This window comes from Leptonychotes weddellii, chromosome 1 (assembly GCF_054177405.1).
Source record: "Leptonychotes weddellii isolate Sample4059 chromosome 1, ASM5417740v2, whole genome shotgun sequence".
Lineage (NCBI taxonomy): Eukaryota > Metazoa > Chordata > Mammalia > Carnivora > Phocidae > Leptonychotes > Leptonychotes weddellii.
In genome coordinates, this window is record NC_138369.1 from 73,962,308 (window position 1) to 73,976,553 (window position 14,246).

Genomic DNA, 14,246 nt, shown 5'->3' on the forward strand with positions numbered 1-14,246 from the left:
TTTGCCCTTGCTTCCCTTGCCTTTGGCGATGTTTCTAGGAAGAAGTTGCTTCGGCTGAGGTCGAAGAGGTTGCTGCCTGTGTTCTCCTTTAGGATTTTGATGGACTCCTGTCTCACATTGAGGTCTTTCAACCATTTGGAGTCTATTTTTGTGTGTGGTATAAGGAAATGGTCCAGTTTCATTCTTCTGCATGTGGCTGTCCAATTTTCCCACCACCATTTGTTGAAGAGACTGTCTTTTTTCCATTGGACATTCTTTCCTGCTTTGTCAAAGATTAGTTGACCATAGAGTTGAGGGTCCATTTCTGGGCTCTCTATTCTGTTCCATTGATCTATATGCCTGTTTTTGTGCCAGTACCGTACTGTCTTGATGATTATAGCTTTGCAGAGATCTTGAAGTTCAGAAAATTGTGATGCCACCAGCTTTGCTTTTCTTTTTCAAATTTCCTCTGGCTATTCGAGGTCTTTTCTGGTTCCATACAAATTTTAGGATTATTTGTTCCATTTCTTTGAAAAAAGTTGATGGTAATTTGATAGGGATTGCATTAAATGTTTAGATTGCTCTAAGTAGCATAGACATTTTCATAATATTTGTTCTTCCAATCCATGAGCATGGAATGTTTTTCCATTTCTTTGTGTCTTCTTCAATTTCTTTCATGAGTATTCTGTAGTTTTCTGAGTACAGATTCTTTCCCTCTTTGGTTAGATTTATTCTTAGATACCTTATGGTTTTGGGTGCAATTGTAAATTGGATCAATTCCTTAATTTCTCTTTCTTCTGTCTTGTTGTTGGTATATAGAAATGCAACTGATTTCTGTGCATTGATTTTTATATCCTGCCACTTTACTAAATTCCTGTATGAGTTCTAGCAGTTCTGGGTGGAGTATTTTGGGTTTTCCACATAAAGTATCCTATCATCTGCAAAGTGTGAGAGTTTGACTTCTTCTTTGCCGATTTGGATGCCTTTTATTTCTTTTTATTGTCTGATTGCTGAGGCTAGGACCTCTAGTACTATGTTGAATAGTAGTGGTGATAGTGGACATCCCTGCCATGTCCCTGACCTTAGGGGGAAAGCTCTCAGTTTTTCCATGAATGGGTATTATTAACCTCATTTTATAAATGAGGGAACTGAAGTTCAGATAGATCCTCTGGCTTAACCAGTCACATCGCTAGTGAGTGGCAGACTTGGATCTGAAGCTGTAGGTCTCAGATTCCTTGTCCAAGCTCATTCTAAGACCTCCCCCTCCCAGTCATTAAAGGAGAAAACCACAATACCAGCAGATTTATATGATAATGGCGCTAAACTCCCAGCAGTGCTTAGTAAAGGTTTCAATTCCTAAAGCTAAATGTTAACAGATAAGAATACTAAGGGCATTGGGCGCCTGGGTGGCTCAGTTGTTAAGCATCTGCCTTCAGCTCAGGTCATGATCCCAGGGTCCTGGGATTGAGCCCCGCATCGGGCTGCCTGCTCCACGGGAAGCCTGCTTCTCCCTCTCCCACTCCCCTGCTTGTGTTCCCTCTCTCACTGTGTCTCTCTCTGTCAAATAAGTAAATAAATAAATCTTAAAAAAAAAAAATACTAAGGGCATTTTCAGACTTGAGCTAAAATCCGTGTTATTTTTGAACCATTCTTTTCAGAAAGCTGTACAAGAGTTTAGGTGACAAAAGATGAGAAGGGTTGTGTGCATATGATAAAATATTCACCGTAAAGACTCATGTGTAACTGTGGAACTCAGAACAGCATTTTTGTGCCTGTTCTTGACATAAGTGCATGCCTCTCTAGGTTCCCTTTATATTTCATAAATCCCCGAAGACATTAAAATGTCAGCTGTCACAGAATGGTGGCCCATAAGTTATGGGGGAGGGTCAAAGTGGGCAGCGGTCTGGTGTAGGGTAAATGTGTGTGTGTGTGTGTGTGAGAGAGAGAGAGTCTTAGTCTTTTCCCTATGTTTTATGCCTCTGAAGTCATTGCTGAAAACTCTGTTTCTATTATTCAGTATTTTAGATAATTTATTATGCTCATAATAATATTTATTATTACATGATAATAGAAATACTCTGTATCTTCACTGTCCAGTAATATGGTCACTAGCCACAAGTGGCTATTGGACACTTGAAATGTGACTAGTGTGCCTGAGGAACTGAACTTTTCATTTAATTTTATTTGAATTAATTTAAATTTAAATAGTCACACCTGGCTAATAGCTGCCATATTGGACGGCTCAGCTCTATATCTCTTAAAAGTCCGTGAGTTTCTGATTTCCAGCATTAATGAGCTAATGAGTTATGAGAATTCCATTGAGTTCATCATAGAGTTAGAAACTGCCTATAACTTGCAGCCCTTAACTCTACCAGTTAAGGATTTACCTTCCCTCACCTCAAAATGTGGTGGGGCAATTTCCTTTACCTGGACAACAGTGGCCACTGGTAACCTTCTTGCCATACTTCAGCCTCTCCCCTGGGACCTTGAGTCAATGGCAGATTAAGTCCTAGTGGTCTTGTTTCTATTTAGGGCACACGCTCTCTCCCTGCCTTTTGGGAGCTCCTGGCCATCTCTTCATTTCACACCAAGTCAGGTTTCGAGTTAGAGTCCTTTATCAGTCTGCCCTGTGCTCCTATACCCCTCCTTCCCTTTCCCTGTTTTCCTACTATATTAGTCAGAATTCTCTGGAGAAACAGACCTAATGGGATTATCTATCTATTGATTGATGTATCTGTAGAGAGAGATACTGAGATTGAAAGTGATTGGTTTTAAGGATTGTGGGAACTGGCAAGCCCAAAACCTACAGAGCTGTCTGGCCAGCTCGAGGCTCAGGTAAGTGTGATGCTGCAGTCTTGAGTCTGAAGGTTGTAAACTCAGGCAGATTTTCTAGGTTGTTGTCTACAAGCAGAATTCCTCTTCGGGAAAAACTCAATCTTTGCTCTTAAGGCCTTCCACTGATTGAGGGAGGCCCATCCGCTATATGGAGGGCAATCTGCTTTACTCAAAGTCAGTTAATTAAGATGTTAATCACATCTTTAAAATATCTCTATAGAAACATCTAGACTAGTGTTGACCAAGCAACTGGTTGCTATAGTTTAGCCATTTGACACATAAAATTAACCACAACACCTTTTTCACTAGATTCTGACAAAATGGTCTCTGACTGACTCTGACACTTCATGCATGCCATCTAGTTGGCCTGTGGGCACTCCGGTGATTGGAGTCAGCAGGAGCCTGTTCTCCTTTCTTCATGTTACAGATAGCTTTCATTTCTACAAAATCCAACCCATGTTCCATTTCTCTGTAACTGGTTTCACCCTGACTGATACATGTCCTCTAAAACATAAACCCATGTACTAGACAGAGTGCAGGTATCCCCCACTTTTCGAGAGTTCATGTTATGCCATGTCTCTTTTGCAAAAACCTACCTTTGTACCTGTTTTCACCAAGTGGAAGAAATCCAATGAGGATTTTTGCTTTTATGAAAAACGGCAAAAAGCAAAACTACTTTGTTTTGCAGTAAACCATCATAGAGGCAACATGTACCCCAGACAGTAACAGTGGCCCCACCAGTCTCCTTCCCCAGAAGCTACACTCGCATCTCAGCCTCCAGCCTCCATAACTTTGAGCTATGTCTGTGAGCATCTGTGCTTTATCTCCATTTATTTTGTGCATCTATTAGCGAAATGTGTCCTAAGGTATCAGAATAGCTTAAGAGAGGTTATTTTTTGGGGTCTGGGACTGCTCAAAATTTTTTTCCATGGAAATTAATGGTAATTGCTTCTTCACTTTATGCCATTTTGGCTGACAAAAATTTTCATAGAAGCACACTATTTTCAGATAGTAGGGAAACCTGTGTATATTTGAACTTTAGCAGCAGGTATCCATTTTGAAAGCAGAGTAAAGACAATACAGCTTAGATTTTCTGGGACTAGTCCAAGGTCATGTTGTTATTTTTCATGAAAGTGATTCTTTAAATATATAACCAGGGGCATCAGTGTGGCTCAGTTGGTTAAGCAGCTGCCTTTGGCTCAGGTCATGATCTCGGGGTCCTAATCGAGCCCCATGTGGGGCTCCCTGCTCAGCGGGGAGTCTGCTTCTCCCTCTCTCTCTGCTCCTCTGCCCCCCGGCTCATGATCTCTCTCTCTCTCTCTCAAATAAATAAAATCTTTTAAAAATATGTGTAACCAAAGAAGCTCTAATTTTTTATAACGAGTTGAGACTTTTCATAAAAATAAATTTTTTTAAAAGAAAAAAATCTTTTTCACATCATAATCTCTGATTTTAGGTTGGGAAAATAGAGTTACTATGAAATTTGTGCTTATTCATTACAGAGCAGTTGGGTGAAGTCTTGGATCAGTTGAAAATGGTCTTATTTCATTTTTGCTGCCTAAACCAGTAGTATACTCCTGTAAGTGTCAGGGGTGTGGTGGTTCTTAAATGCAGCAGAAATAAGAAGGTGGGTGCAGGTGTATTTCAGTTTACACTGGTATCAAACTGAGCATCTCGGCACAGGTCAGATTACATAAAGTAGAAAGAGTGGTACAGTTGAAGGAGCATTGGGTTGGATTTAGGATACTGAGCTGAATCTGGACTTTGCCTTGTGATTAGCCCTGGGTAGTTCAACAAGTCACATAACTGTCCCAGAGCCAGTTTCCTCTTCCATTAGGTATTATTTGGGGCATAAGATCATGCATTTTAAAGTTCTTTCTGGAAGAGTTGTACAATGTTGACAGTTACTGTTTTAATCATCACAGTTGTTAGAGAAATTGTGCCCGTCTGCAGGGAATTCCATAACGAGGTGACCTGGGTGTTCATGATTTGGTCTTCTGTATTGATTTGACTCCATGCTCATGAAGACCTGGTGTAGCTTGGAGGAATGGCAGTGTCCAGCAGCAGAGAATGAGGCCTGAGGTAAATTGATTTTAGATGTATGGAGAATGGAGGAGGGATTCCAGAAACACTGGGGGATAAATCTGGCAGGGTGTGGTGAGCAGATAACACAGGGTTAGAGAAAAGCAAGAGCTAAGGAAGACATTTGTGGCTCCAGTTTGAGAGATGAGGGTGGTGGTGGACCCAACAGCTATGATCATCGGTTGTGTAGGTGTGAACTCCAGAGGAAAGTCACAGTTGGGGAGTCCAGATTTGGGAATAATTGACACATGACTAGTGGCTAAACCCAAGTGAGTAGAGGAGGTCACCACAGGGAGTATAGGGTGAGGAGAGGTGAGGAGAGGTGGCTGAGGGTGAACCCCGACAAATGGCAGCTGGTGCCCCGCATTAGTACGCTCAGGAGATTTGCTCAATAAAGGCTGTGAATGAACAAATGAATAAATGAGTGAATGAGAAACAAACAGGGATCCATTTAACAAAAACAGTCAAATGACCTTAAGAGAGAAAAAGAGAAAGTGCTGTACTAGAGTTAGAAGAGTCAAAGCCCTTAGGGTCTAGCCAAATATTGATCTTTATAAAATCTAAATGCGGTTCCTCTGGTTAAAAAGGACTACTCCCCCTTTCTGGTAAACAATTTGGCAGCCTGTATCAAGCCTCTGAAAAGTTAATATCTCTTGACCCATTAATTCCTCTTCCAGGAATCCACCCAAAGGAAGTAAGCAGAGCTGCAAAGATTTATGCATATTTGCATACATTTCATATTCCTGAGACATGAGTTTCTCTGGAAGGCTTGGGATGGAGGTGGGAGGGAGGCATTTAACTTTGGCATCTTTTTAAAAGTTTTGATATTGTATAGTAGTATGGTGCAGGATACAAAATTCTCATTAGTGTTTAAGATAAAAGATGAGCGGGCGCCTGGGTGGCTCAGTTGGTTAAGCGACTGCCTTCGGCTCAGGTCATGATCCTGGAGTCCCGGGATCGAGTCCCGCATCGGACTCCCTGCTCGGCGGGGAGTCTGCTTCTCCCTCTGACCCTCCCCCCTCTCGTGTGCTTGCTCTCTCTCATTCTCTCTCTCTCAAATAAATAAATAAAATCTTTAAAAAAAAAAAAAAGATAAAAGATGAGCATTCAAAGAAATCTTGTGCTTTGCCCTCAGACCTCCATGCTCTGCTCTTGGAGTTACTACAGTGGGAAAGTTGAAGAATATGCTGGCCTGCAGGGTGAAGTCACAGCCTTTGTTGGCATGCCATTCAATGACATCCACGATATGGCCCTTCTGATTTCCAGTCCACACCCCCCACTCCTGGCTTCTCTTGCAATGATCCAGATATATTCGTGTATAGAAGTTACTTCAGTACATCAGGCTGTTGCATACCATCAAGTTTTGCCCATGATGATCCTTCTTTCTCTTTATCTGCATTGCCCTTTCTTTCACCTATCTGGCGAACTCCTATTCATCCTTCAAAACCTCCTGCAGATTTGGTCCCTAAATAGGTTTTGCCTAGCACAGTATTTTGGAAAAAAAAATTGAATTTGACTGTTTAAGGTGAAGCATACACACTCCAATTCTGTCACACTCCTCACCTCTTCCTGTTGTATTACATTATTTCATTTGTTACAGTCCTGACCTGTCAGAAACTTTTCAGCCTCCCCTTCAGGCAGAAATAATCACTGTCATTTCTATGACTTTATATCCATTACTATATTTATCATTCTCTATGAGAACTTTGTGGAGTATTTACTTTTTTCAATTTTAAAAGTAATATGCATACTCATTAGATAAATTTTGAAAAATTACACATGAATAGAAATATTACACAGTTGTCATGATATTGTGTCTATAAAGTTTAGAATCTTGGTTTTTTTAATATAACATTATAAAATAAGCATTTTTGTGCCATGTTGGTATAATTGTTTTTAAAGTTTGTTTATAATAATTGGCTGAATATTCTTGAGAGTTGGGATTCCTATTTTGTACCCACAGCACCTAAGTACAATGTTAGTCTGGGCCAGTGTAGGAACTTAATACAGTGTGTTGAATTCGGGAGCTGAAAAATTCAGCAGTCTCCACCCCTACCTTCAAGGAGCTCATTCTGGGAGAGGAGACATACATATTCACTCATTGTTTAGTGTATTCATTCATTCCACAGATACTTACTCTATGTCAGACATCGTTCTCGCACCAGGGACACAGCAGTGCACAAAACTCTTCCTGTGTGAAATGTGTATTCTAGAATACTGATTCCCAAATTTGGGGTGCATTGGAATCACCTGAAGCCTTGCTAAAACACAAGTCTCTGGGCCCTACCCACATGTCATGATCGTGATATGATCCAGAAATATACTATGCTAGGCAAAAACCTATTTGGGGACCAAATCTGAAGGAGGTTTTGATTCAGGGTTTCTGAGTCAGTGAGGCCTGAGAATTTGCATTTTTAACAAGCTCCCAGGTGAGGCTGAGCTGATGTGCTAATATGGGACCCCACTCTGGGAACCCCTGGCATAGAGGATAAGTTTGAGGTATAGTAGCTCCAAGGAAGATGGTTGTCCAGTTAGTTGTGGGAGAAGGGCACATGTCTGATTCCAGTTTCAAGTCCCAGTAAAGAAGGAGAGGACTGGGATAATACCCTGTGTCCAGAGTCCTCATCTCCTTACTCTGGATGACTGTCAGCAGTCTCTGCAGGATCACGGAAGCCTGGGATCGATAAGGAGAGGGGGTAGAGCAACAGTGACGGTCAGGAGTACCTTCTCTCCTTCCCCACCCCTGCCAAATATAACGTCTAATCTTCAGAGCAACTGCAAGAGAAGTATGATTCCCCCACCCCATTTTATGGGTGAGAAAACTGAGGCCTAGAAAGTTACATAACATACTCTGGTTCCAGAGTCTCACACCTGGAGCTCCAAGCCAGGCCTTTTCTGCCTTCAAACCCCATAACTCAGGTTGAGACTGGCCTATTGTCGAGCCCTCGGTGGGACCAGCTTTTAAAAATGCTTCAGTAGTCAGAGGCGTCTTGTCTGTGGTGAGACACCCATAGCAGGGGCTGGTTGCAAGTGGGCCAGGTGCCGACAGTGTTGCGGTTGAGGAAGGAGAGAGCCACACTGGAGTGTAGGGGCCTGACAACTGAAACAGAGGTCTGCAGCTTGCGGGGAGAGAGCTCACTGTCCTTCCTGTAGGAGCTACATCTGGAAATTACTAATAGTATTTTCTCATATATGAAAATTTGTGGCCGTTAGGTTTCGTTCAGTTTTACTACAGGTTTAGTGCCTTGAGAATTTGCATAACGTGTGCAAAACTTTAAAAAGCCCATTTCCAAACCCCTTCTGAAGAAGCGTAGGCAAGTCAGGTGTGAAATAATTCACAGATTTAGGGTGCCTGGGTGCCTCAGTTGGTTGGGCGACTGCCTTCGGCTCAGGTCATGATCCTGGAGTCCCTGGATGGAGTCCCGCATCGGGCTCCCTGCTCGGCGGGGAGTCTGCTTCTCCTTCCTGACCCTCCCCCCTTCTCATGTGTTCGCTATCTCTCATTCTCTCTCTCTCTCAAATAAATAAATAAAATCTTTTTAAAAATTTTCAAAAAAATTCACAGATTTAAAAAATTTAAGATTAGAAAAAAAGCCACCTCCGTCCCCTGCGGTGGGCATGGGAGGAGTCAGCGCTAAGGTGGCCCAGTTCCCCAGCACTGACGTACGCCCGCGCCTGCGCAGCTATCCACAACTCCCTGGATCGCCTCATTTTAGCTCCGCCCCTGTGCTGCAGCCTCAGGTCCTTGCCGTCGGTCAAGGGTTAAGAGTATATAAGTGGGGCGCCTGGGTGGCTCAGTCGTTAAGCGTCTGCCGTCGGCTCAGGTCATGATCCCAGGATCCTGGGATCGAGTCCCACATCGGGCTCCCTGCTCCGCGGGGAGCCTGCTTCCCCCTCTCCCACTCGCCCTGCTTGTGTTCCTGCTCTCACTATCTCTCTCTCTGTCAAATAAATAAATAAAATCTTAAAAAAAAAAAAAAGTATATAAGTGATGTAAGAAAAATGTCTCTTCATTTTCTGTAAAACTGAGGAAGGCACATTTTATTCCATGGCTCTACAAGAGTCCTACAACAAATTTCTCTGTTCCTCACCAGCAAATCATGCTTCTCTCTTAGGGACCTCCCATGTTTCCTCATTTCATTTGAGATTCGTAAGATCCATTGCTTTGCCTATGTTGCCAGGAAGCTCAGAGCAAGGCTTCATAGACAGTAGCTCAGCCTCCCTTAACCTAAGGCTCTTGGACAGTAATTATCTCCCCCTCTTTCCTTTTGAAAACTTTTGTTACCTGTGTCTTCTTTCAGAAGCTTTCCAAAACAATTTCTAAAAGTAGGTGGGTATCACAGATTAATGGGCGAAAAATGAATTTTCAGAACGGAAAGGGGTTTGTTTCATGGAAAGTTTCTTTTTTGTAATGGTCTTTGAAGAATTAAACAGAAGAATTTATGGAAAATGCCAAGTACAGTGCCTGGGACATAGCAGGTCTGCACTAGATGGTAATTCCTACTATTGTTGTCATTATTTCTAGCACAGGCTAGACTTTATAGAAAGACTGGACTGTACATTTGTAATTGCTCTAGATTGCTTTCCAGAATGTGTAGTGTTGAACTGAAATGACCTTTGGCTTAAAGTTAGGGCGGTTCATCCAAGGAGGGCTGCCTTGGCTTGCTTGTCTCTTAGAGTAGCTCCATGAGGGCTTTTCTTACTAATTCTCAAATGACGGTGGATGACCACTGCAGAAGCCTCAAGATTTTCTGAGGTCATCAACTCGGGGGTTGGTGACTAAGACTTCTATAACTCTGAGGTCTTCACTTCCTGATTTATCTGTAAAATGACCTGAGCATCCTCCCCCGGAAAGTCCCCTAAAGCCGATTTCCTAGTTTGGGCTGGCTCTTGCTTGATCGTATTAGGCTCTTACTTTCTATTTTTCTTTCCCTTGCGACTATTAAATTCAGTTGCCTGGGGGTATTTGTCAGGGAGGGAAGAGTTAAAGTGCCTTGGTACTCTGCGTGGCCGTTAGCCCCCCATCTCAGGGGCTCAGGAAGTGAGAAGCAAGTTACCTGCGACTGAGACTGGATGGTGTGTACCATGGCTGGAGAGTCACGAGTCTGCCCAAGCAACACCTGAGGGCCCAGCGTGGTTTTCGGGTGCCTTTGGCTGAGGCGGAGAGCACCACGGAGCAGGTGTCGGTCAGATTTCCACGCTGTGGGGAACGTGCACACCAGCTTTCACGCAGTGGTGATTTTCCCCACCTCCACCCTTCTCTGCCAAAACAATTGTTTAAAAGAGGAAGCTCTTTGGGTCATAAAATGTCATCTGGTAGTTAGTATATGGCCATATAGACCTACTGGATTATACAGTAGCCTGATTGGCAGGAAGTAGGTGATTCATCAGAAAAAAAATAATAATAATGAAAAAAATAAACTTACCAAAATGAACTTCCTCTTTCAAACTTTGTTCCAACTCATCCTTTAGAACCTTCTTGCAGCCCCTTAGAAAAAAAAAATAACCAGTAGGGGACTAATGCAGTATTTCGAAGAGATGTAATCTCAGCCCTGTCTCACCACATGCTTCATAGTTAAAAAGAGCAAGCCCCATGCTGTCTGTCCCCAGTGGGGCCAGGCTTAGGGTGTGGCCACTGCCTAGAGGGGACTTGGAGCATCTGCCACCTTGAGAGATTTCATGTTCAGACGGAAGTATCCACAGAGGCCTTCAGCGAGGTGTTTTGGATGTTGCACATGTCCCCCTTTGATAGAACATCCCATTCACGCGGTCCCCTTCATTTTGTTTGCCTCACAGGTCCAGGAGGCTGCGAGTCAGGGCCTGAAATTCGTCGGTGTCATACCTCAGTACGGTTGCCCTGTGAAGTCAGCAGGCAGCAGGCCCCCAGCAGACACCAGAGCTGCGGAAAAGGAGCCGGGCAGGTGCGGGGATGACAAGGATGCAGGCGCTCCGGCAGGGACAGACAGCGGCCAGGAGCCAGGCCAGGGCCCCAGAGGGGAGACGCCCGTTGCCGAGCAACCCAGCTTGCCCCCCGGAGAAGGGGACGGTGCAGAATGGTCTCCACACAGGATGAGCAAAGCTCTGGATGGGCCGGATGGTGACCTGTTGGAAGTGCGTGAGGAGCCACTCTCGGGAAGTAAGTATGTCAGCACAGGGACTTTTGACCCACTTACAGAGAGGCTAACAGCTTTCCAGTAATCCCCATGGCATTTTAGGAAAAAGAAATGGAATGAGAGTGTACAGACAGCAGTCCATCCCGCAGGAGAAACTGGATTTGTCTGGGCCTCCTGACTGATTGCTTACTGCCATCGTGACTTCCGGGACAGCAGAACCACATGAAATTGACTTGTGGTTGCTCCAACATGTCATATTTGAAGTGGATTCTAGAACTTGAGGGGTTTTATCCCCACACTCTTGCACTGCCCTCAAACAACCTCGCTCTTAGCACAGGAAGTGTTCATGTGCCGGGCACCAATGCAGAACCTATGCTCCACTTCTGGTACACTTACTTTGAGTATCTCCCTAAAGAGAGAAATCAAGAAAGACAGTTTTGAGGACGAATTGTGCAGGAAACTGGTGATTCAACCCACTAGGCTGTAAAGAACCAGATTTCACGAGTGTGTATAGTTGACGGATCAGCACTGTGGAGAGAACATGGCCAGGGAGAGGCCCCCGAGATGTGAATCCTCTTACATTGTAACAGCCGCTAGAGCGTGCATGTTAGGATGGCCGTTCCAGATAACAATACAACAACGATGATAGTAGCCAGCAGTTATTGGTACTTCCTGCGTCCCAGGCCCTGCACCAGGAAGCACTTCACATGACTGATCTCTTAGTTCTCTCTATAGCACCGTGATGTGGGTCTGCTGTGGTATCGTTGCCCATTTTACAGCTGAGTAGACTGCGGCTTGGAGAGTAAATCTTCACCCAGGCTGGAAACTGGCAGAGCTGGTCTGTGAGCCAGCTGCCTTAACCACCATCCCATTATACCTCTCTACTCGGTCTCCCGTGTGTGAGATGCTCATAGACTAACAAGATTTACTGAGGCCCTCAGTTTATGGTGAGTGAAGTTTCTGTCCATTTCCCTGTAATTCCCTTTCCTCATCTTTCTCTGGAAGAATCTAGCATCCAGCTATTTCCTTAGAGCCGGGCACTCGTATGAGCTTGGTGGCCTCTTCCAGCCTTTGGAAGGTGCACAAGCAACAAGACCGCCAAGAGATCCCCAGGCCTTGAGAGGCCTTTCTCCTTAGCCTTAACCTTCCTGGTTAATGTTATTATTCACTTACTGATTCTTGAAATTAGCCTCTTATTTATTTATTTATCTGAGAGAGAGAGAGGGTAGGGGGAGGAGTGAGGGAGAGGGACAAGTCGACTTCTTGCTGAGCATGGAACCTGACGGAGGGCTCGATCCCACAACCCTGAGACTATGACCTAAGCTGAGATCAAGACTTGGTTGCTTAACCGACTGAGCCACCCAGGGGATCCAAAACTAGCCTCTTATTAATGATGAGGAACAGTTTATGCTTTGAGGATAGAAAAGAAGGTGGAACAGTTTCTTTTGTTATATTAGGTCAGTACTTCCTGAAAAGGAAACTGTGGGATGGTTCATTCTGGGCTTATTTACAAAGTTGATTTAGAGGGGGAGATTGGCACTGCCTCCATTCTGGGATATATTATGACTGTTGTGTAATCAAGGTCTGGATCCTTCTCAAATATGTACTGAAGTGTAAAATGTCTCATTTTACACTGTTTGAGGTGGACTTCTGCTCCCTCCAGAGTAGCTGAGACCCTGTGTGTGCCTCCTGATGAATGTCTAAGTCTTATCCCAGAAACTTGCATCTTGTCATTGGTGTTGGGCTGGATGTGTTGCTCTGAATCCCCAGAAGGAAGATAGGCCTCCTTGGAGGAGCGTGCAAGGGTGAGGGTTCAGGGCAGGCATAGGCCCTCCAGGAGAAAAAGGCAGGAGTCATTGAGAGGCAGGTAGCACTGTGGTTAAGAACCTAGACTCTGGGGGCACCTGGGTGACTCAGTCGGTTAAGTGTCCGCCTTCAGCTCAGGTCGTGATCCTGGGGTCCCAGGATCCAGCCCCGGGTCGGGCTCCCCTGCTTCTCCCTCTCCCTCTCCCACCTGCTGGTGCTCTCTCTTTCTCTCCCTCTCCCTCTCAATAAACTTTAAGAATCTAGACTCCACTTATATCCATTCCATTTGCCACCTTCTACCTAGGCAGTCTTGGGCAAGTTACCCTCCTGTGCTTCAGTTTCTTACCCTGGTAAATAGAGACGGAACAATAGTTTCTTGTTGAAAGGTTAAGTGAGGGGTACATTTAAGGCACTCAGCACTGCTTGACTCTAAGTGTGAACTGTTTTTATTTCAGGTCTCTGAAATTTTGGCAGCTCGTTGCTATCCTTTATTCCTCACTGCGTGGCATAAATGAGCCTTTGGACTTGTTTCATCAGCTCATGAACACACAGGCATTACTGGTGCAAATACATGCCTTGAGGGGGATGGGCAGACAGCAGTCACGATGGTGGCATCTCTCTGGGTGAACCGGTCTAAGTTCTTCCGATGTGCCATCTTGATGGTGCCTCACAACAGCTTTATGATGGCGGATGTGATTATTAAGCCCATTTCGCAGATAAGGAAAATCACCTTCCATGCCCTCATGTAGTGAAATTTTATCTCCTAGCTTGAGCATCCAGCCTCCCGAAGGCCGGACAGGCAGGGGCCCTGTCAGCATTGATCATGGCCTTCACCTGACCCCAGCTTCTCTCCTAAATCTCTTTCCTGAGAAGTCTTACCATTTCCTTGCACCATCACCCTGCCCCCCGCATCCCCCCAGCTTCACCTCCCTGCTGCTTGCTCAGCTTTCAGCTTGCCTTTCTCTCAGGGCCCCCTAAGGAGGGTGAAGTGTTTTTACTCCTCTTTCTGCCAGGTGGGCTTAAATAGGCAATCACAGCAAGACAATTAAAAAAAATCCAGAGGGAGTCTCCCTCTTTCCCCCTCCTTCCCCTCGTTTAATTTATTTCCTTTATAGGAGGCCTAGGGGAGCCGGGTCTAGGCTGCAACTGCTCACATAGGGCTTGCCAGCGAATTCGCCATCCAGACACAGGGCATGCGGGCCCTCCCCAACCCCGTGGGCTCTTGAACGGCCGCTCTGATCCAGAGGTTATGCTCCCCTTGCCCACGCAGGTCCCTCTGGAGACCCATCATGTGGTTCTCTTCCTGATCATTGACTTATTTCCTGGTCCTGGAGAATTTCCTGAGGGTTCAGTGTCCTTGCTGCACAGGAATCCCCTGAGCTGGTGCAGGGACAGCCCGGGGCCCCACTCCTGGACGCTGCCCTTCCCACA

At 44.9% G+C, this 14,246-nt stretch overlaps 1 protein-coding gene across 1 annotated transcript in view; it reads left to right on the plus strand.

Moving 5' to 3' along the window:
* The window catches only part of RFTN1 (raftlin, lipid raft linker 1), a 194,939-nt gene that overhangs the window by 126,280 nt on the left and 54,413 nt on the right, over window positions 1-14,246 (plus strand). Inside the window, exon 5 of the mRNA XM_081826061.1 lies at window positions 10,693-11,032. Coding sequence (XP_081682187.1) covers window positions 10,693-11,032 — 340 coding nt within the window. The remainder of the gene's footprint in view (window positions 1-10,692; window positions 11,033-14,246) is intronic.